Raw genomic sequence first — 23,555 nt, forward strand, 5'->3', positions numbered from 1 at the left:
CGGCTTGCTGAAGGCACAGATGATGGTTAGAATTTTTCTGCAATAAAGTCTTTTTAACTTAAAGTATGTGTGTTTTTTTAGACATGATGCTACTATACACTTAATAGATTACAGTGTTGTGTAAACATGACTTTATTTATTTGTCTTTTTGTCATTTCTTGGGCCGCTCCTGCGGCATATGGAGGTTCCCAGGCTAGGGGTCTAATTGGAGCTGTAGCTGCCAGCCTACGCCAGAGCCAGAGCAACGCAGGATCCGAGCTGTGTCTGCGACCTACACCACAGCTCACGGCAACGCCGGATCATTAGCCCACTGAGCAAGGGCAGGGATCGAACCCGCAACCTCATGGTTCCTAGTTGGATTTGTTAACCACTGTGCCATGACAGGAACTCCCTAAACATGACTTTTAAATGCACTGGGAGGCGTTCCTTTCATGGCTCAGTGATTAAAAATCTGAGTAACCTCCAGGAGGTCAAAGGTTTGATCCCTCCCCTTGCTCAGTGGGTTAAGGATCCAGTGTTGTCATGAGCTGTGGTGTAGGTCACAGATGTGGCTCAGATTTTGCATTGCTGTGGCTGTGGTGTAGGCTACCAGCTATAGCTCCGATTCGACTCCTAGCCTGGGAACCTCCATATACTGCAGGTGTTGCCCTAAAAAGCAGTAAATAAATAAATAAATAAATGCACTGGGAAATCAAAAAATTCATTTACTTTATTGTGATTTTCACTCTATTGCAGTGGTCTGGAAATAAAGCTACTGTATCTCTGAGGTCTGCCTGTATAGCTTACTTAATGGGCATATCTATCTTCTTCCTCGTTGAGATTCAAATGAATTACCTGTCTAGGATAAATTTAAGAGTGTGAAGTCTTACTACTTACTTCTCAATTTACATATAGAAAATTTTAAGGTGGGGGGGTGTTCCTTCTACAGAGTTACCGTTGTATCACCAATAGTCACTGAGTGCCTAATCGCATATGCAGCACTTAACACAGAGTGGGCGCACATTAAACATCCAAGTGACAAATGAGTCAGTGAATCAAAAACTAGGCGTGGTCTCTGGCCTCATGGGCACGTATTCTTCCCAATAAAAGAAATGAGAACGTTTAAGTAAAAAGATAAATATAAAAACACAAGTTCCAAGATTTGATATCAATGAAAAAAAAAAAAGAGTTTGAGGTTCAATGGTCTCTTAACTGAGTGATGAGAGATTGTAGTACTTAAGGGAAGAGAAAGTTTAAGAATGAGCTGAACAGACAGAGCTAAGGGAGGAGTGTCTGGGCAGAACATGCCAGCCTGCACACAGCCCTGAAACGGAAGTTGCCTAGTGCTATCCCAGAAACAGATGCCGGACCACCGCTGTTTAGAATTAGCCAGAGCGCAAATGACCTGCGATGGAGGAGGGAGAGAGAAGTAGAGACCATTGTATATATGTCATCTCTTTAGCAGATTTAAACCTAGAAACGACTTAACTGTGGCTGCACATGTTTATGTTGTTGTTTGTTTGCCTGTTTTAAGGCATAGCAAAACGCAGTTCTGGTCTTTTCATCCTTAATTGAAAGCGTCATCCCCTAACCCAGGAGGAGAGCACATTGGGAAAAGATGCTCAGAGTGTTCACCCTCTCTTCCTTCTCGATGCTGCCTCCTCCTCCAACCACCTTCCCACCAGGAAGCCCTTCCTTCCTTCCTCTGTAACAACCACAGGCTGAGGCAGTGAGGGCATCAGTTCTGGGAGACGCCCAAAGGGGTTTATAACACACCTGCTTAGACGGCAGGGCTAACTTCAACTTCCATGGAGACAAATACTCTCAGGTGTAAAAACTCAGATAAAACACAAAGCGTTTTGCTTCTTACCCTTTGGAAATTGGTTTCCCTACGCATTCCCTCCCTTGCTTTTAACCTCTATCAACTCAAACAAAAATGAGAGGAAAGATGTTATATGCTGTCATTTTTTGGTCATGACATTCTTGGAGATGCACCACAAACTGTTAACTGTTTGCACAGAAGCATGGCCATGTGTCTGAGATAAGAGTGATACTATTTTATCTAGATTCTAAGAGACAATAGGAAGTCAAGGTAACAGGTAAAAATGTGTATTGCACATCTCCTTTTGGAGAAAAATTTTAAAAGCTGAATAAGGTAAACTCCCATACTTCCATTTAGTTCTAAGATTCTGTGGTCTCTGTTTATAGAAAGGTGACTCACTCTTTCATTAGTGACAAATCAGAAAATGATCATTGTAGCCGGGGCGACGGAAGCTATATTATTATTAGATCTGGGGCGCCACCTTGTGGTCGTAAGTGCAATGAACGCACCGTTCCAGAAACATGGCAGTGAAGAAGTAGGAGGTGAGTGAGGTTTGGGGCTGCCTTGCAAGTCAGTTCTCAAAGTCTTTCACTCAGATCAAAATAGCATCCAAATCGGGGAGTTCCTGTCATGGCTCAGCATAAACGAATCTGAGTAGTATCCCTGAGGTTGTGGATTTGATCCCTTGGCTTGCTCAGTGGGTTGAGGATCCAGCATTGCCCTGAGCTGCAGCATAGGTTGTAGCTGCGGCTGGCATCCTGTGTCGCTGTGGTGTAGACCGGCAGCTGCAGCTCTGATTCAGCCCCTAGCCTGGGAACCTCCATATGTGGCAGGTGCAGCCCTAAAGACAAAAAAAAAAAAAAAAAGAAAAAAAAACCAAACCCATCAAAATCACTTATTTTCTTAAAGTGAAAGCACCCTCATGTTATAGCCTCTTAGTCTGTAGCAGAAGCTCTTATGTCCAGAAGCGGCCCCAATGAGTCTGTTAAACAAGGGACATCCAGTTGAGTTGCTCACAACCCTGGCTACAGAAATCATTTGAGGTGTTTGTAAAAAGTAAAAACGCCCAGGAGTTCCCTTGGTGGTGCAGCAGGCTAATGATCCTGTGTTGTCACTGCAACAGCTCAGGTTGCTTGGTTGCATGTGTTCCAGCCCTGGCCTGGAACTTCCGCATGCCATGGGCGTGGCCAAAAAAAAAGAAACCTAAAAGATCATTTTAAAAATTTTCCGGAGTTCCCGTCGTGGCGCAGTGGTTAACGAATCCGACTAGGAACCATGAGGTTGCGTGTTCGGTCCCTGCCCTTGCTCAGTGGGTTAAGGATCCGGCGTTGCCGTGACCTGTGGTGTAGGTCGCAGACGCGGCTCGGATCCCGCATTGCTGTGGCTCTGGCGTAGGCTGGTGGCTACAGCTCCGATTCGACCCCTAGCCTGGGAACCTCCATATGCCGAGAGAGCGGCCCAAGAAAATGGCAAAAAGACAAAAAATAAAAATAAAAATAAAAATTCTCCTTCAGGGAGTTCCCATTGTGGCTCGGCAGAAACAAACCAAACTAAGTATCCATGAGGATGTGTTTTGATTCCTGGCCTCACTCAGTGGGTTAAGGATCCTGAGTTACCATGAGCTGTGGTGTAGGTCACAGACATGGCTCAGATCTGATGTGGCTGTGGTGCAGGCTGGCAGCTGCAGCTCTGATTTTACCCCTAGCCTGGAACTTCCATATGCAGCACGTGCAGCCCTAAGGAAAATTTTTTCCCTTGGATAGACCCCAATAAGTGTGTGAGTGTGAGTGTGAGTGTGTGTGTGTGTGTGTGTGTGTGTGTGTGTATCCTCAAAGACAGTCTTCTGGCCTTCATTCCTTTTAAGGTCTAGACATTTGTATTGCAGACTTTTTTTTTTTTTTTTTTTTGGTAGGCTTATTTTTATACTAATTGTGAGTCTCTCTCATTCTTTGACAAGTGTAACGCTTTAGCTCATGGTTCTTGAAATGTCCTCTGCATGCATAAAACCTTGTTGAAAGTGCAGTTTTCTGTATTTCCCCCCAGAAATTAGTACCTCTGGAGTGGTGAGAAGACATTTTCCTTATTTAACGAGAAGTCCAGACAAATTTGATGCAAGTGGTTTCAAGCATCTCAGACAAATTCTGCTTATTGCAACCTGCTAATTCACCTGAGGGTGTGGGTTGTGTTTCAGATAAGGGCTATTCTAATTTTTTTTTTTTTTTTTTTTACTACAGTGAGCTTCAAAATGTGGTTCCTGTGAGGTTGAGGTAGATGGGCCCCTGGGCTGAGAAGAGCTGGGACTTGTCAGGCTGAGTAAACTGGGCCTTGCTTCTCTTTGACACGTCAAGGAGAAAGTTAATTGCAGGAGCTGAGCTCTGCTCGAGTAGAAAGACAAGATGCTCACGTCAATCACTCCTGGGGTCAAGGAGCCCTTCCCAATTACACATGTGCAGAAAGACTCCCAGGGGTCAAAAGGGAGAGGGCGCTAATAAGTCCTGATACCATCCCAGCATCCTTTGCTCTGGAACCATCTTTGCCAAAAGATGCACACGCCTATTGGGGAGGGCCCTGGGTCCAGTCAGGTACGAGAAATAAAACAAGGTAAATGGCCAAAGGAAAACAAAGACCTGGAAGAACTATATAAGTGAGTTAAATCCCCTCTCTGGTGCACTCCTCACTTGGGGACGCCCGTACCTGCACTCCTCTTTAGGGTGTGTATTACTTCTTTGCTTCTGACTTAAATAAACTACTTTTCTGCGTGTGCTCCCACACATTGGACTGTGACTCTAACAATAAACTTTATACCTGGTTTTAAAGTCTTGGCCTCCTTTGCCTCCTTGAATGTTGCAAACATTCTTGCTTTCAACAGGAGGCAACGATCAGGGCAATTCTACTTTTAGCCTCTAGCTAATCGAGCGGCTAGGATTCCTGGTTTTCATGCAGGCTGCCAACGTTTAATTCCTGAGCAGAAAATTGAGCTCTCTCTCCGAGCCATCACTCACTGCTGTTTCCCTGAGATCACCTGGACTAGTAGCATGAGCATCACCTGGGAACTTCTTAGAAATGCAAATTCTAGCCCCAGCCTAGATCCCTGGAATCAAAAATACTGGGGGTGGGGTGTTTTAATGAGTCCTCCAGGTGATTCTGATGCACTCTTAAGTTTGAGAACTGCTGGTCTCCTCAAAACATTGCATCCTCCTTGTTCTTAGAATTTTCCTTCATCCTCCTAACAAATGTCTTTAGGGAAGAATCATGCCTCATGCCTATAAATCAATATGAGGGACAGGCCCTGGGGTTTAAAATGATAAAAACTGGGTGGGAACCCCAGGCTCTGTCAACTGCAGGAATAAAACCATCCGTAAATGTTTTATGCCCTCATTAAAAATTAGGAAGAGGACATTTATCCACGATACAGAGTAAGATCCTTGCTTGAAGATTCCTCTCAGTTGCGCACCACGCACAGGTGTAGCTGACACTACTTCCAACTTAGAGATGAGAAAACAGAGACACAGAAGACTCAGAAGAGTGAACTTAGCAGCCTAGGCCTGATCCATTCGACACAAACCCTTTGACCATGTCATCTTATCAGCAAATGTGGATGATGACTCCAGGAGTTCTTGTAAGGATTAAATAAGGCAACAGAGTTTAAAAGAACTTGTAAAAAGGTAAACATTATGTGTGTATGTATTATCTTAGTGGTTTGGTGGTTGAGTGGCATCTGCACATTCAAACCTGAAGCCGAGGGAAATCAATAGTTAACAAAAGAAGTTTTTAAAAACTAAGATCAGTAAACTTTTACTTTATAAACATGGAAGTTCTAAAAAAGCCAAAACCCAAAGAATTTCAGTCCCACAAACAAAAAATAACAAGCAAATGTGTTATGTAGATAAACCAAAGTTTATATCTTTCCATGAAAAGAAAAGGGAACATTTACAAACAAGTGTAGCTGAACCAGTGCTTATGGACCAAGTCGGTGGACCTCAGATTAGAGCCACTTCTCACTGCCTTGGGAAGCAGTTGTTTAGATAAAGAGTGAGATCCCCTCAGCTAATTTGTTGTTTCTTTTCACACTTTCAGAGGTTCTAATCAATGGAAAGACCACAGCAGTCAAAAGAAAAGTATAAATTCTCTGGATTTGGGTGACAGGAATGGGAGCATTACTCTGGCCAATGCAACGTAGAAAAGCTACCCAGGAAGGTCTCAACAAAACATTTGTAAAATTAAATTTGAAACATCATTAGAACCATACTACAGCAAATGTGGGAAAAATATTAAAACGCTCAAGTGTGCACTCTTGTTGAAAACAACCCTGAGGAAGTGTTTTTGGTTTTGTTGCTATAGACATTTAGCCAAAACAAATCTCACTCCCTCACCAGAATAAGTAGTTACCCTGACTCTATATGCAGTCGGTTTCCCTGTGGAAACTAAAATGCGTTTTTTAAGATGACCGATGGAAGAGTTTCCCTGGGGCTCAGCGGTAAGGAACCCACTAGTATCCATGAGGATGTGGGTTGGATCCCTGGCCCGCTAAGTGGGTTAAGGATCCAGCATTGCGGTGAGCTGTGGTCTAGGTCGCAGACATGGCTGAGATCCTGGGTTGCTAAGTCTGTGGCTAGGCCCGCAGCTGCAGCTCCAATTCCACCCCTAGCCTGGGAACCTCCATGTGCTGCACCTGCGGCCCTAAAAAAAAAAAAAAAAAAATGCGAATGACTGATGGAAAGCAATTACAAAAAACCCCTGCTCTAACCAACGTGCTCTCAGCAATCTTAAATATAGAGGGATAGATGCGTGGATGGATGGCCCGCAAGTCTTCTCAAGGCCCGAGTCTATGAAAAGCCGTTCTACGAAACACAGGACCACCCAAGTGCTTCTCAGGACGCGCGGTCACCGCCAGGGTGACAGCCCACCCCAGCCGCCTCCGCCCTGGAGAAAAGGGGTTCGTTCGCCCAACGTCAGAGGAAAGGAACTGGCTTTATTTTCCAGGTCTCAGGTCCCCTCCGTGAGTTCCGATCCCGTCTCCCCCCCACCCCCGTAGCCCACCCTACCTGCAACACGAAGGCGCTGGGCCAGATGCTGAAGCCTTGCTCGGCGGCCGGGACGCGGGACAGCCTCACGTCTGCGGTCTCCTCGTTGGGGTTGTCCAGGGTCAGGGGCAGTGTGCGCGAGGCTCCCAGGCGCACGTCCCCGAAGCAGAGGAAGGGCGACCTGCAGAAGTGGCTGAGGGACAGGACCGGCGGGGACGCTGCCTCCTCCTCGGCCAGGAGACCCGGAGGCCCGGCAGGCGGCCTCCTCTCTGGAGGACTCCGCTCCCAGCAGCCGCGCCCCCGACGCCGGGTCGCCATGGCGGCCTCGGGGCTTCTCCGGGCGGCCCTGCAGGAACTCTCACCCCGTCTCCTGGAGCGGATACACCCCTTTCTCGTTCTGTGGCCTCGACTCGTGAAGAAAACAGCCCCACACACAACTCCAGAGAAAAAAACAACTCGGTCTTCTCTTCGTTTAAACTTCCCTCCTCCACCAATGGGCGCGCCCGGAACCGCCCACCTCCGCGAGGGACCAATCAGCGAGCAGAAACTCCGGCCAATGAGAAGACGGCGCCTTATTTAAACGTGTTGGGTTGTTGGCAGCGCGTCGCTCTCCTGCGTAGGCGACCGGGGCGATGGGGTCTCGGCTGCCCACTGGGAACCGGGGCTTTGACTAGAAATTTGCCCTTTGGTTTCGTGAGCCGGATCGTTGAAGGGAAGAGACCCCAGCGCCTCCACAGTAAATGCCGCAGTTGTTGCGGTTGCCGGGACAACCTTGGGTAAAACCGTTAAGCAGGCAAATTGGGTTGAAGTCATTCCTCTCCCACAAAGTTCCCACCCAGGTCATATTCCTGAGCTTTTCTTCCGCGGCTTTTGGGCTCAAATGAGAGAAAATGAGGAAAACGAAATGGTTATTCGTGTGAAGGTGCTGATTTCAGTAACACAGCAGCGGCTCAGTAAGTTTACCTGCTGGTTATGACGTCGGGGTCCTGGGAGCTCAAATAGGTCAACAAATGAAGCCTGAGATTCTCAACCGTTCAGACTTGATGATTTTGACCGGCTTCGCCCTTGACACTTGACTTCTTGGTTTTAATTCTAATTATAGTATCTGATATAACGATGATAGTTTAGTGCAGCTATTACTCTTTGACGTGGATTGTTTCAGGCCCCGTGCTTCTCTATCTCGGCCTTTCCTTCAGCCCTGGAAGGAAGGCACCTTAGCTGTGTCTCATCAATGAGCAAGCCGACTGGGAGGTGGCAGAGCAGGGAGAGGCACCCAGGCGGTTTGGCCAGACCTTCACCCTACTACCTCTCAGGACAGCGGGAAACTTCAGGAAAAAATGTGTGCATGTGGTTCAGATACATGAAGTATCTCAAGGGAAATCTCCCCAAGTGGAAAAACAAAATGAGGGAGGTGGAATATGAAATTATATTCACTGACGCCCAATTTGACCTGAGGTTAAACCCTGTGAGCTTAACAACATTGACACAGAAGTCTTTATATAGAGGTGTTTTTGAATTCTTTAGGGCTAATACAGGATTAATGTACTAGAACACTACTACCCTACGTATTTTTTGCACAAATGTTAATATGAATTACAGTAATTGTCAAATAATGTGTATTTGTTTTCATACTGTAAATATTCATCAAATTAACTTTGCAAACATAAGCCTTCTTAAGCTCAAGTCATTGAAGTGTTTCAATTCTTTTTAACATGTTAATAATCCATTTTTTTTTATGTACGCCCTCCCCTCATAGTTTGTCTTCATAAAACAATGTTTTTGACTCAAAATTTAAAAAAAATCCAGAATGAGACTGTACCGGATTTTTTTTTTTTTTTTTTTTTTGCTTATAGGGCTGTACCTGCGGCATATGGAGGTTCCCAGGCTAGGGGTCCAGTCGGAGCTGTAGCTGCTGGCCTACGCCAGAGCCAAAGCAACATAGGATCCGAGCGGCGTCTGAGACCTACACCACAGCTCACAGCAACGCCAGATCCTCCACCCCCTGAGTGAGGCCAGGGATCAAACCTGAAACCTCATGGTTCCTAGTCGGATTCGTTTCCACTGAGCCACAATGGGATCTCCAGTACTGGATATTTTTTATTTGCCTTCCACTTCCAATCCCCACTCTTTTTCAGCCTGCTTTTTGCTGTAGGATGCTGGTCTGTGTTCTGTATTTGCTATGTTTATAGGTTCCTTCAGTTACTTCCTTAGTGACCCTGACTGATGCAATAGTGGCCCTAGGAAATTGCCTCTTAGGATAGAATGCCGAGTTGAGTTGTTTGTGTTCAAGGAGCACAGGGATAAACTCTTGCTAGCAAGAAACATATTATGATAATCAAAGGCATGTGGGCGCATCATGAGTCCTGAAATCACCAGCAGTGGCAGCACCAGATGAAATGTACATGAAGGATAGTTTATTCAGAGGTGGCTGTGGCATATAGTTGCTATGCAAACAGTTTATGAAAGATTAGAGAGTTTACAGAGTACCAGGTTTCACCTGATGGCTCTAGAGAGCATATACAAGAAAGAAAACGAACCACACCCGAGGCATATGGAATTTCCCAGGCTAGGGGTCGAATTGGAGCTGCAGCTGCTGGCCTACGCAACCACAGCCACAGCAATGCCAGGTCTGAGCCCCATCATCAACCTATGCCACAGCTTGTGGCAATGCCAGATCCTTAGCCCACTGAGGGAGGCCAGGAATCAAACCTGCATCCAACTGGACACTATTTCAGGTTCTTAATCCGCTAAGCCACAATGGGAGCCCCTTAGCATCTGTTCTTACCTTTGATGACCTTATGTTGCCTCCTTCACTAGATTGGGTGCTTCTTGAGGGTAGGAAGCAAGCTCTCTGCAGTTCCTGGCAATGAATGGCCTGATCTCAATAAATGCTTGTCATACCAATTTTGATTTTAAGTGAATTAAGTTAGAGGTCTTCTGTTTTTTTTTTTTTTTTCTCATCCCCTTTGACAATTTCTGCCTTTTATTTATTTTTAAAAATTTTGAAGTATGATTGATTTACAATGCTGTGATGATTTCTGCTGTATAGCAAAGTGGTTCAGTTATACATATACACATATCCATTCTTTTTCAGATTCTTTTCCCATATAGATTAGCACAGAATATTGAGTTCCCTGTGCCATACAGCAAGTCCCTGTGGTTGGTACATGAAAGTCATGTGGAGAAATTTTCTAAAAACTCTGATGTCTGGGTCTTACCCTCAGTGGCTCTAACTTAATTGACCCAATGTGCACATAGAACAACAGGGTTTTAAAGCCTCCTGCTTGGTTCTAATGTGCCAGCAAGACCTAGAACCACTGCCTGAGGCCAAAATCAAGAATGCTCTAAAGGAAACACTGTGAGACTGTTTTTTATTTCACCACAATACACTGTGTCAAAAAGAAGCATTTTCTTGCATTTTGATGTTTATGATGCCTCCTATATGTTAACAGAAGAGATTTGTATAGGAGTCAGAATGTGCTGCTGTGAATTTTTCCTGTCATGTTGATTCTATGGAATCTATCCTTCAAACAGAAAAGTATGTTCTCTACTCTCCATAAAATTTAAATCAATTCAGAACACATTTCTGAGGCTTCTAAAGAAGTCATTAACCAGCGCTGCTCAGCCTTCCTTGGCTGCACATTGGAATCAGCTGGGGAGTTTTACAAATCTCAGTGCCTGAGCTGCACCCCATTCCCATTAAATGAGAGTCTCTGGGGATGAGACCCAGAAATTGGTACTTTGTGAAGCTCTCTTGGTGATTCCAATGTGCAGCCAAGGTTGAAGAACCATTGCTGTGAATTAATACAGTCGCTTTTGGAACTGTATCTAATCTTTGTAAACATGTATGTTAATTCTTTTTGTTTGCATGAATTGACCTTTACATGAATTGGATGAAAAAATACCACTAATTTTACCCTCATGCTTAAAAAAAAACCCTTAGCTGTCACAAATGTGGGCATAGCATTTTACTGTTGACAAAGTGCTTTCACATCCACCAGCTCATTTGTTTTTTATAAAACAAAGTGAAACAAACAAACAAAAAAAAAAAGAAAACGGCACAGCTAAGAACATATTTTGAGAATGCTTGTGAGGAGGAAGTTCTGAAGAACCTCTCACTTCCAGTGGTCTCAGGAAACGTAAGGCCAACGACAAAGCCAAGGGTCTGCTGGTGAATGTGACAGCACTGATTAAATGTTCAGTCCTGTTGGCCCTCTTAACTAATAGGGGGAGTGGGATCCTGGGAAGGAGTATGACATTTGTGCAAAATTTAAAAGGCTGAGAACTTGTAATCTCCCTTTTCCCACAAACCTCTCTTCCTTACAGAGGCAGCCTCCTCCACCCCTCTCACTTTATTGATGCCATTTGCTAACTAAATCTGATGAGCAAGAAACAGCTGTCAAGAACTGTGATGGTCTGAGATTTTACCCCACTAAAATTTTATTGGAACACAGCAACACCATTCATTTACAAATTATTGATGATGGCTTTCACATTGCAGTGGCAGAGTTGAATAGTTCCAGCAGAAATCATGGCCTGCAAAGCCTGAAACATTTAGTATCTGCCCCTTTCCAAAGAAGTTTGCTGACCAGGGTTCTAATCCACAGAACTAAAAACCTGGATGTGACAAGCAGCATTCCATTGTCAAGTTGGAGTGGTGTCCACCAGCCCAGGGCTGAGCAGCCCCAAGTTCACAAGCTGCATAGAAGACTTGGGTCCTATATCATCTCCTCCTCTGCTGCCTCTCTCCCCATCTGTACCTCGGGAACTTTGGGCCATTTCATATGGAGGAAAAGACCTGGTTTCTGGATATGGACGGGACACTACACCATGGCCTCCTCTCGAGTAGGAGGGAATCCTGTTAGGGAGCAAACTGGATGGTGCATCAAGTCCACTGCAAAAGGAAGATATGTCTAACTCTGGTGGCTCAAGGGCAATAGCTAACAGGTTGGCCAGCTGGTCAAAGTTTTGGAAAAAACAGAAACTTGGTGACGTGTAGTTCTGGCAGGGAGAGGTATGTAAAAGGGCCCCTCCAGACAGGAACAGAAGAAACCAGTGTCCCAAATAAATGCCATCAGAGAGCATCCAAGACAAAGAGCTCAGGAATCAGGCAAACAAGACCACCTGTCCAGTGGCACATGAGCTTCTTTCCTCAGGGACCCTGTTCTTTCTTGGTGAACCCTTGTGCACAGTGGCCACGGCGGCAGGGAAGGGGGTGATGGACGAGCTTGAACACAGCCTCCTGCTTGCCAAGGCTGATCTGACAGCACTGCTGAGGGCCTGATCCATTAACAGAGGCCAAGGCAGGACCCCCAGTGTGACTACTCTCCAGGGGGACCAACCAGCTACCTGTGACATGTGGGTTACATTCAACCCTTTCTATCTTGGAAGAGGTGCTACCTTTCTTTCTAGAACAGACATACTTTACGAGTATAGATTGCTATACCTGCCCCCCATCCATGACTTCCAGAGTGCTTTCTTGAGAGCAGTGAATCTGATGGTTTTCAAAATATGTCTTAAAAAGTCTACATGCCCCCCTCCTTCAAAAGGAGAAGCCTCATTTGTGTCCCTTGACTGGTGTGGACTTATGGCCTCATAATGGCAGAGGGGATGCACTATCACTTCCTAGTTTAGGTGATAAAAAAGACTGCAACTTAAATCCTAAGTGTGCTCTCTCTTTCTTCTTAAGGCTGTACCTGTGGCATACGGAAGTTCCCAGGCTAGGGAATGAATCAGAGCTGTACTTTCAGGCCTAGGCCCCAGCCACAGCGACACTGGATCCAAGCTGCATCTGCAACCTACATCACAGCCTGCAGCAAGGTCGGATCCTTCACCCACTTGATCAAGGCCAAGGACTGAACCCTTTTGGACACCGGGAACTCCCTGGGTGTGTTCTTACTATCTCTTTCTCCCCTACCCCCCTTAGGGGCTCTCACTGGAAAGCCCTGTTACAGACCAAGTGGAGAGGAACTAGAGCCCAGAAGTGAACTCGGCGATGAAGGCTGTTCCAGCATGGCCTCAAGAGACTGCAGCAATCCCTGAAGTTTGTTCCAGGAGAGGTCCTGAGTCAGAGCCACTCAGCTCAGCCACTTGTCTCCTGATCCCCAGAACCTGTGAGGTAATAAATGTCTCTAGTCTTAAGCCACTACATTTGGTTTAATTTGTTACACAGCAGCAGAATTAAGTATCCTACACAATGCTGCCTCCAATGGGACTTCTTTTGCAGAAATGGGCTCCTGTCCACGGAATCCTGGTCTTAACTAACAGCTGCCTATGGAGGCTCAGTTGTGCTGTTAGATGCAGACAGCTGGCGAGGTCAGGCCCTGTCCTGTAACACAGCCTGTCCTTGGACCAGCAGTGGTCACTCCCATGCCCAGGGCACACAGTTCTGGGAAGGAGGGTGGAGGTCAGAGCGACCCCTTCTCACACTGAATAGTCTGTGCACCGAACCTTGCTATACTTGACACTTCTTGCCAAAAAAGAGCATGTGGACTCTGCTTCAAGCATCATAGTCACCATTAATATGAGTTCCTGTCATGGCTCCGCAGAAACGAATCTCACTAGCATCCATGAGGACACAGGTTCGATCCATGGCCTCGCTCAGTGGGTTAAGGATCCGGTGTTGCCATGAGCTATGGTGTAGGTTGCCGACAGGGCTCGGATCCAGAGTTGCTGTGGCTGTGGTGTAGGCTGTGGCTACAGCACCGATTAGGCCCCTAGCCTGGGAACCTCCATATGAGATGAGGGTGGCCCTAAAAAGACAAAAAAAAAAAAATTTGAATTTACATTAATTAGTCACTTAAAAACCATTCAATAGCTTAATGACTTATATATTTAATATATAAAGTATTTCAAAATGATATCTTGCTTAGGAAAAACAAATAAAATTTTAATTAAATGTGCCCAAGACACCGGTTTTCTGTGTCCATGATCTTTTCATCATTCAGTTTTTTAGGAGGCAGGGGAGGACTGCATGTCAGGCTGTGAAAACAGGCTCATTAACAACTAGATATACTTTATTAGGACCAAAGAACTTTATATTTATTTTAAATATCAAAACAACACAAGGAACTAATTCAATATACAACACATTTCCTAGTCTTCACAGAGAACTGAATTTTTCCATAAAGACGTTGGTACTGAGAAAACACGAGACAGTCAAAAGATCTATAAAACTCACAAGATACTTTACACACAGTTGACAAAATAATGAATCTTGATAGTTTAGATTTTTCTTTGTAATTGTTTTTGAAAGAGTCCTTAATGATTAAAAACAAAAACTTAAGATTGGAGACTGAAAACTAAGTTCAAAGGCATTTCCATTTTAATGTACAGCATAAATCCCGTAACCAGAATGTTTCCTACAGAACACGGAGCAGCCAAACGCCCACCTCTGCTCACTTTCTGGCAGCTGCACTCATCAAATGTGATACAGCTGTAATTTCTTATCCACAGATAAGAAAAGTCTTGATTGTTGAGGAATAAAAATTTTGTCTTTACACCACAGTTCACTGTCCAACTGTATGTAACGCAAGCAGGAATACCAAGCAAAGAGGTGAAATACCGAGACGCCTACATGCTCTCCATTCAAGAAATGTTTAGAATCTCCCAAAGCAATGCAAGCACCAAAATTACTTCTTGAACCTAAGAATTTGGAAAAAAGCAGAACAAAGGAAGTATACTCATCTTTGATGACCTCTATTTTCTGGATATAATTCTTATTTTCTCTTTATATAAATGGCTGCAGAGGCTAAATTTAAATTGTTTGGGATTTTGCAATAGTCCTAGACTCAGGATCAGGGCACAGCAAGTTGGAACATGAAGAGTAAATGTAGCGCAGGTGCTCTCCCTACCAGACCTTCTGCTCATCCTCCAAGAGACCCAGCGCTGTTCCTTCTACCTCATTAAAGCCAATTCCAGAAAGGAAGAGCAGAAAGCATGCAACAATTCCAGGACAAAAGTACCTTGAAGCAGAAAGAAGCTGAGAAGAAATGAGGGAACAATACTCTCCCAAACCCACTAGAGACGTTACCAGGAGAGGAACGTGCAAAAGCAAGGGGAGGATCTAAAGGGAACTGTCTGTGGTTCCTAGAAATTATAAGAAAACTATTCTCACATTATCCATCACTCGATCTAATAGTAAGTAACATTTACTATAACACTATTCAATGTTTTAGAAATGCTACTTGTTCTTCATTAAAAAATACATTTGAGTCATTTCAGATTTGGCACTGAATCTCAGAATAATCCAAATACGACTATAAAAGCCCTAATTCTTCCTGGGTTCCATCAACTCAAGTTGTCTCAAGTTGCTTGGGTTGTTTGCTGCTCCTAACGAGAGACTCATCTCACACCATCACCTCTGGTTCACTTTTAGGCAAACTGCAAAAAGAAGCTGTTCAGTGTAGAGCTGGGTGGTTGGGCAACTGATTATTAACAAGAAAAGGTGGAGAGGACAGGAGAAGGAGACAGAGAGGCAGACACACTCCTCTTTTTATTTTACTTGTCAGATGCCTCTGACGAGCATCTGGAGACAGGCCCAGGAGTGGCTTCACAGTAACCAGAAAGGCCACAATAGTAGAGATTAAAAAAAAAAAAATTCACACTAGTAGTTGGTGCCAGTTTTCCTACAAAAACATAAAGCAACCTAAAAGAAGTGTTGCCTGACCAGCAGGCAACACAAACATAAGACAAATACATACCAACAACAAAACAACCACAATTATTTATTAACCAGCACAATCTAGCCAGCAGAGCCAACTCCAAGCAACTACTGTGCATTGAAAAGACACGAAGCCTTCAACCCAGAGAAGATGGGCACATACAAAAGGACACTGTCACTGTCAAGGCTGATGCTCCATGTCTGACCTTCCACCAATGAGACAGCAGAGTGATCTGCTTGGAAGAGAATGCAAACTTATGTACAGACGAGTTAATGGTGTTCTTAATTTGTTTGTAATTATAGAGTGAAAAAGCGAGGAATGACACTGAAATACGTATTAGCCCTTAACTTACAGCTTACAGTTACTCTGCAAAGATGTTTTGACACTTTTAAGTTGATGGAAAATTATTAGTGTACCTACTTCATGACCTACCATCACTTTAAAGGAGTCACTTAATAAAGCACCAGTTTAAAACCCTATTTTTGCTACTCTTCTCCCAGCAATGAATGACTAAATTACCTAAAGGTATTCAAAGATCACTGCCTTTACAGTTGTTGGTGAAATCCTGCTGGCATGAAGAACAAACTCTAATCCTAAGTGGTATTTTAGGCTGCAAGAAATAGGTGGGGTTTCTCATAAAAAAATCTTCAACTTGTCTTAAAAAAAATTCTAAGGCAAAATTATTTTAATAGTGTAGTGTAAAAAATAAGCTTATTATTTAGCATTTAATAGTGTCCACTTAAAATATAACATTCAATTAATTAAACTGAGGAAAACTGAGTAACTGGTTTGTCAGTACGACTATTCCCAGAGTATTTTCTTCTGTTCTTATTTTTATACATATAAACACAAACACTTAATACTTAACCTTAGTATCCAAACTAACAATTTTTTTTTTAAAAAACCCATAATCCTAGGACTTCAAATGTGCTTCTTTGGACAAATATTTATTCAAACAACAAAGAATTTAAATTCTTTTAAACTATTTTAATACCTACTAAAAATCTTTGGTGCATTTAAGTAAAAACTGATTAGGTTAACAAATTTCTACATTTGATAAATTATTCAATGTACATATTAAGTGCTAACTGCTATCAGCTACAAAATTAATTTAAAACAATAAATTATGCTCACAAAATAAAAAATTCTGAGTGAGGCTAAACTTAGTTGCAAGATTCAAAAATTTAAGTATAGTTACAGAATTAATGGATTTTAGAGTTAATGGAACATTTGTCCAAAATACTCCAAATCAAATATGACAAAAAGTTAACTGAAAAAAGCAGGCCTCATTTCATACATTTTTGTGCCAACTTCAAAAACATATACATTCAGTTTGCCCAAATCCATGAGGTTTTCGCAATTGTAAAATTTCTTATATTCTAATTTGGAGATTAGAGGCAGCGGATTTGTCTGTTTGTTCACTCACTGAGACTATTTCTTCATAAGAATTATACTACCTACCTCCCAGACTATTTAAGATTACATGAGAAAATGCAGTGCCCAGCACATGGTAAGCATTCATTAATGCTTAATCCATTTTCCCCCCCTATTAGTAGCTCTGCCACTTACTAATGATGTGGGCTTAACCTCGGATTCTTTATCTCTAACATGGGAATATGGCATGTCCTTTCAGAGCTGGTTATGAGGTTTAAATGAGATAACTGGGAAAGCATTTTATAAAACAGTAAACTACTATTCAAGTTTAAGTTCTCTACGGTAAAAACTAAATATAATCATGTTTCACTTTATAAAAGAGATGTATATCAGAAAAGTTCTATACTGTAAACCAACTCCTACAATCAAATCATCTATTTAAAGCATTAGGAGATTATTATTAAAAGAACCCTAAAGTCAATACCTTCAAAAAGCAAAGTATTCTTCTGAATGTGAAAATGCAACACTTTCTTTTTCTGCTACCAAATATATAATATACCACACACATACACATATATACCATTTGCCTTTTTATAAGTCCAAACTTCTACATTGGTTTATATGCAAGGCAGGGTACATTTTTAAATATGATTTCTTTTCATCATACTAAGTTTTTTAGTTACAAGTCTTGTAGGTCTTTATGATAAAAATCATAAAGATATACATTTTTAAAGTCAATTTGAAAGACTAACAGTACCTCATATAGTCAAGTTCTATCATGTAAGTACCCCAGACATAACATTTCCACACACAAGTAAGAATGCTTTAAAAAGAATTAATACATTAATTATATCCACTAGTCCTAGGATAATTACAACCAAACTTAGATAAATGAGGCAAAATTCAGGTTGGTTTTATTATTTATATGAGCTCCTTTGGTTAACTGCCCTAATTCTCAACAATTTTTTTCTTTTGTTTCACTTCCACCAGTGTGGTGAATATTCCTGTAAAGTACCTTCATTTCTTAAGTGCTTCAGCAAACAAGTTTCCACATTATTAAGTGGTTAAATTTTATTCACTAAAACTTCATTATTTTATTTGTGATTTTTTTTTTTTTTCACAAGGGCTGGGCCAGACTTTACACACAAAAAAGTGCTTAAAGCAATTAGGAGTGTAAACAAAACTGAAATAGAAAACTCTTAAAACTGCTATTTTCCAGTAGTTTACATACAAATGACATGCTAGTAATAAATCAACCCTGCCTATTCTCTAATCCTTCAAGCAGCTCTACTAGGAAACATTCTCCTAGTTTTAAGTTTCAATTGACTTGAAGATATGGAAAGTGCACATCTTTAAAGGTATTTTACAATTGTGACTGACTTTTTTCTCATTTAATTTTAATCAGTGAGGTTTTGCTCTAACTGCTATTTCCCTTCACCAAGTCCTCAACTTTTGTCTCATATAAAAATAAAGATCAAGGATAATTACAGACTTGAGGCTTATGAATAAAGCAAAAATAAAGGACTACATTACGTATTACATGTAAATCTGTATACAAGTAGTGGTTCCCTTTAATTAAAGTAAACATTAAGTTTAATTAGACATGAATTTTCTAATTTGGCACTTTTTCTAACAATGATATATGAAATCTCTAGGTTCTAACTCCCAGAGTTTCAGTTAGCCAAGAGAAATAAGACCAAAAGTAGCGTGTTAATTTTCATTTAGTTATAACTGCCCCTTCCATAGTAAAATGAAGATATATGCTGGGATATATTGTTGATGTTTCTGAAATAAATGGCAGAATACAAAAGGTGAACTTACCTTGAAAGATTATCTAGTTAAAACCGTCATATCTTGCTTTGAACACGTTTTCAACATGTACAATTAATGCCTAGACCTATATTTGCATTTCCTATTCATCATAATTGAAGCCTAGGCAAAAACCAGACATTTGGATCATTATCTCAATTCTACATTTCATTTCTAATCTTTCGTTGGTTAGCTTTCTTGGCTTTGAGTTTGTCAAAAAAAACAAAGGCCAAAATTATAAGCAAATTAAAACAGAACACAGAACTATCCAAATCTTTCTCATAAATGCCATTTCCTAAATTTATGGAAATTTAAAATTTTTAAAAATCTGGAAAAAAAATAACAATGCATCGTAGAATAAAGAACAGTTGCGATTATCAGTATACTCTTATATTCTTTCTTAAAGGCTACATGGTCCTTAACATTTGTTTGGAAAACAGGGAAGGGAAAAAAGAGGAATGAGACCAAAGATGAATAAAAATTTCCACTGACGGTTTAAAAACAAATACCCTCATAAGGTCAACAGCTAATAGTTTTGGGAAGTTAGCGAACTCATTAAAAATTAGCACTAAGTAATCTTTAAAAATCACAAAAATGTCCATTTCAAATAATATACCTCAAAATGCATCCAAATATTCATGTTCGGTAAACAGAGATACATATTTTTCTTGATTTGACATGGTTCTGAGGACTTGAGAAACCAGAGAAAATGAAAAAATAGCAGCCCCACTGATTCGAAAGCCGCCAGCTCTAGGCTACCCTTGCTGCGCAGCCCTCGACACGGTCTGTGGAATGTTTCGATTTACTCATGAGTGATGCTCGCTGTTAGAAATATTTTGTACAGCAGTGGCGTTATCCAGGCCCAATAACGTTCCGAGATAAGACTGTTCTCTAGGATCCAGCATTTGTTCGGGGCGCACTGGATGAACTATGTTTGCGGGCTGCGGAGTAAGAGTGTATTTCTCCAGAAACGCCAAGTCGGCTGCTCGCGGGTAATCGGCGGAGGGTGGCTGCGGCGACAAGATCTCGTGGGCAGGGGGCGGGAGGGTGGTGGTGTGGCGCACCAGGTCGCTCTGCGAGTCGGGCCTCTGCACGGGCACCAGGGTCACTGGGACACAAACCTCCGCCGACACGTTCTGGAACATGGTCTTGGCTTCTGACTGGTAAGCTTTGGGCGGGTCCATGTACTGCTTTGTTTCGGTTTGAAAAATTTTATCATCGGATGAGTACTCCACCGGCAAGGATACGAGTTTTTCCTCAGAAGCGCTGAGAGGATCGTCAGGAGACTTTATGCCATGAACGTGGTCGATGTGGTACTTCAGCTTGTCTTTCCGCTTAAACGTGGCATTGCAGTGTGGACAGTTGAAAGGCCGCGCGTCGGAATGAATCACCAGGTGTTTTGTTAAAGTTTTCTTGATTCGGAAAGATTGGTTGCAAATCTGACACTTGTATGGTTTTTCACCTGTATGACCACAAATGAAAGTTAGTGTAAAACGTACCCACTTGGTAAGACAGTGATTTTAATTAGGTAGAAAGTTTGCTATGTGCATACTTACAAGAACTTAATAAAAGCAGCAATATTATATGCATCATAAAGGGGAGACAGTACAGTAACTGGTAAAGAGAACAGGCTTAAACATCAAAAAGATCTGGGTTTGAAATCTAACTATACCACTGAGTAGCCAAACCTCCAGCAAGCTCCCCAATGTCATCTTTTTTTTTTTTTTTTGGTCTTTTAGGGCACACCTGTGGCATATGGGGTAGGGGTTGAATTGGAGCTGCAGCTGATGGCCTACGCCACAGCAAAGCCAGATCCTTAACCCACTCAGCAGCGCCAGGGATCAAACCCACATCCTCATGGATACTAGTCAGGTTCGTTACTGCTGAGCCACAATGGGAACTCCTAAGCACAGTTTCCTGGCCTGTAACATGGAAAAACAATAGTACCTACACCTCATGGAGTTGGTGAAAGGACTGAATGAGAAAATGAAGTAATAGTTCACTGTATGTGTCAAGTCCTTGGTAAACCTAGGCTATTATTAATTATTATTGCTTGCTATTATTCCCACTATCACCCCTAAAAATGTTGTAAAACCAGAGCATTTGATTTCCTCCCAACCAAGAAGGATAAAAACTAAAATAGCAACTCTGATTAACCTGGTTCTTTGGATCAGAATAAGAAGTAGTAATACCGATGGTCAGTAAGGCTGAGGTCGAAACAAGGAGAGTTGAGCAGGATCAAGAATCAGGAGGCAGGACACCACGTCAAGCTTCTTGGGTCTAGATCCCCTTTTCAGTAAGATCATTCCTACCTGGGCACCTCCTGTAGCAACATTCTGGAGCCACCACTGCCCCAACAAAATCACACAGGAGACCACAGTAGCTATCACAATGCCAGTGTATTAATTTACCAAACCAAACCAAACCAAACACCCAAAAAAGAAGAATAAGGAAGCTGGACCAGTGTTCAATTCTTCCTGAGTCAGGTTCTCCCACTGTAGTTTTTTTGCTTTTTTCATATGAAACATTATGAATTCCTAGAGTAGCCAGGGTGGTTGACAGGATAAGTACACCTTCTAATCCCTGGAAGCTGTGAATTTGCTGCCTCACACGGGAATAGGACCTTGCAGATGTGATTAAGGTCAAGGATCCCCAAGTGGGGAGATTAACGAGGCCCAATCTAATCACATGAGTCCCTGAAAGTGGTGGCGGCTGGAGATGAAAGGGCTGGAGAGCTGTGACAAGGGAACTCAACTCCGCTTTGCTGGTTTTGAAAACTGAAGAAGGGGGGCCGGGACACAAGGGTTGTGGCAGCTGCTATAAGCTGGGAAAACTGGAACCTGGGTCCTGGTCCTGCAACTCGAAAGAATCTATTCTATCAATGACCCAAGCGAGCAGGAGACAGATCCTGCCTAGAGCCTCCAGAAAGAAATGCAGCTCCTCTAGGTTTCAGCCTGGGTCACACTTATCACCTATAGAGGGGACACATGACAAACTTGTACTGTTTAAGCCCCCCAGGTTTGTGGTCATTTGTTACAGCAGCAATAGAAAGTAATTAACCCAGACATACTGTTTCAGTAGATACAAAGGCATATTTTAACAAATGAAAATATTTTATATTAGTTGTCACATGAGTTTCTTGATATCAGTATCTTCTTCACCTTTCCATGTAAAATACCACCAATTCTCCTAAAAACTTAAGAGATAAGTTGGAACACTAATATCAAATAATTAGTTATTTCTTAAATATTCTTGTTTATTATTTTGTGGCCCACTGGAACTTTCAAATCCCCAGGGACAGAAAATGAATATAGATGAGGATGTTGGGTTCCTGGTACTATTAAATTTCTACTTTCTTCTGGATTAATATCATTACTGATGTTGCTGGAGAGGAAGCAGGACATGAAGTCACAGATTTAGGTACAGGGCTAATGTTCCTGAAGGATAGTATTTTGCAACTCTGTCTAAAACACACTGCATGCAACATCCGATTTTACGTACAATACTTACAATCAGGGATAGTATGAAACAAAAATCATAAAGGAGTGTTTTGAAAAAAATTACACTTTCAAAATGCAAGAACTTACAAAGTGCTTTCTATTGGCATCAAAACTTGTCACGAAAGGAGCATTTCACAATTTTTTTCAAAAATGAAAACACAACTACAGCATTACTTACACCACCAAGAAGCACAGGATTTATTTTCAGAGAGGAAAGTATTGGTTTTAAGTGTTCTCCTTTGGTATAGTTCTAGATAAGATGGTTTCTTAAGTATCTTAGTTAAAAAGCTTTTAGAAATGCAGAGATAACATTTGAGCTTCAAGTCAGTCAATCAGCTCCAGTGTCTCAGAAACATTTTTTAGGAAACTGGGACCCAGAGAGAAATATTTCTTTGAGAAGTTTCTATTATCATTTTAAACAACTGTCAATTTCAATTAAAAAAAAATCAAACTAGGTGTGTCAAAAGACAAAATCCACAAAGAAATGTTGACATTATTAAATTAAAAGGCAAGTGCAAAGTGCTGAAAGATACACAAGTAGAAAGAGTCAATACATGCTGTGCACTTGAAAGGAGGAGTACAGGGTAAGAAATACACTTTCTACTGTGAGCCTTTCAATAGTAAAGTTATCTAGTTGACAGCTGGGTACAACTCAAGATCACAAATCAGAGACATACAGAAACAAATGGCAAGATCTATTTGTTGAGAGTAGAAGGAGAATAAACAACATGCAAAGAGACAAACTATTTCTCAGCTGAAATCATAGTAACCTATGAGCCTTTAGAATTAAAAACTGTCTTTTCTACTGGATCGGTTATGCTTACTTAGATATTTATTGAAAATGTAACTGGTGGACTTTCATTTCAGACTTGATCGTTTATTTTTTGGGTTTTTTTGTTTTTTGTTTGTTTGTTTGTTTTCTTTGTCCACAGCCATGGTATGTGGGGGTTCCTGGGCCAGGGACTGAACCCAAGCCACATCAGTGACAATGCCAAATCCTTAACCAGTACGCCACCAGGGAACTTCCAGACTTGAAAGTTTAGACCATATGAAGCTTCTTGCTGGTGAAGGGGGGAAGATAAAAGGTTAAAAACAAACAAAAAACAAACCCAAACCCTATTCTTTGGAGGCTCTCAGGTACACTGAGGCAGCGAGAACTCGGGAAGGCCTCTCTGCTGCACTCTCAGATTTAGTGTCTGGGGAGCAGTAAGGCCCAGGGACAGCCTAAGGCTTGAGGACTGACATCTCACTGAAAAGGAAAGATACAGGTTGGTGTTTGGGACTACCAAGGATCGCAGGGTCAAGAGGCCGGAAAGGAAGGAACAACAACAGAGACAAGAACCACAATATCTGTATTTGCCAACTCCTAAGAGGAACATCTGAG

At 42.1% G+C, this 23,555-nt stretch overlaps 2 protein-coding genes across 5 annotated transcripts in view; both read right to left on the reverse strand.

Moving 5' to 3' along the window:
* The window catches only part of ASPM (assembly factor for spindle microtubules), a 65,093-nt gene extending 57,842 nt beyond the window's left edge, over positions 1–7,251 (reverse strand). The window contains exon 1 of the mRNA XM_047755220.1: positions 6,847–7,251. Coding sequence (XP_047611176.1) covers positions 6,847–7,143 — 297 coding nt within the window. The 5' untranslated portion in view covers positions 7,144–7,251. The remainder of the gene's footprint in view (positions 1–6,846) is intronic.
* Positions 7,252–13,550: 6,299 nt separating this feature from the next.
* ZBTB41 (zinc finger and BTB domain containing 41) overlaps positions 13,551–23,555 on the reverse strand; it is a 45,275-nt gene continuing 35,270 nt past the window's right edge. For 3 of the 4 annotated variants that reach the window (XM_047754721.1, XM_047754722.1, XM_047754720.1), the window contains exon 11: positions 13,836–20,133. In XM_047754721.1, coding sequence (XP_047610677.1) covers positions 19,478–20,133 — 656 coding nt within the window. In that variant the 3' untranslated portion in view covers positions 13,836–19,477. Of the gene's footprint in view, positions 13,578–13,835; positions 20,134–23,555 lie in introns of those variants that run through there. The other variant, XR_007131171.1, reaches the window with a different exon arrangement.

This window comes from Phacochoerus africanus, chromosome 12 (assembly GCF_016906955.1).
Source record: "Phacochoerus africanus isolate WHEZ1 chromosome 12, ROS_Pafr_v1, whole genome shotgun sequence".
NCBI lineage: Eukaryota > Metazoa > Chordata > Mammalia > Artiodactyla > Suidae > Phacochoerus > Phacochoerus africanus.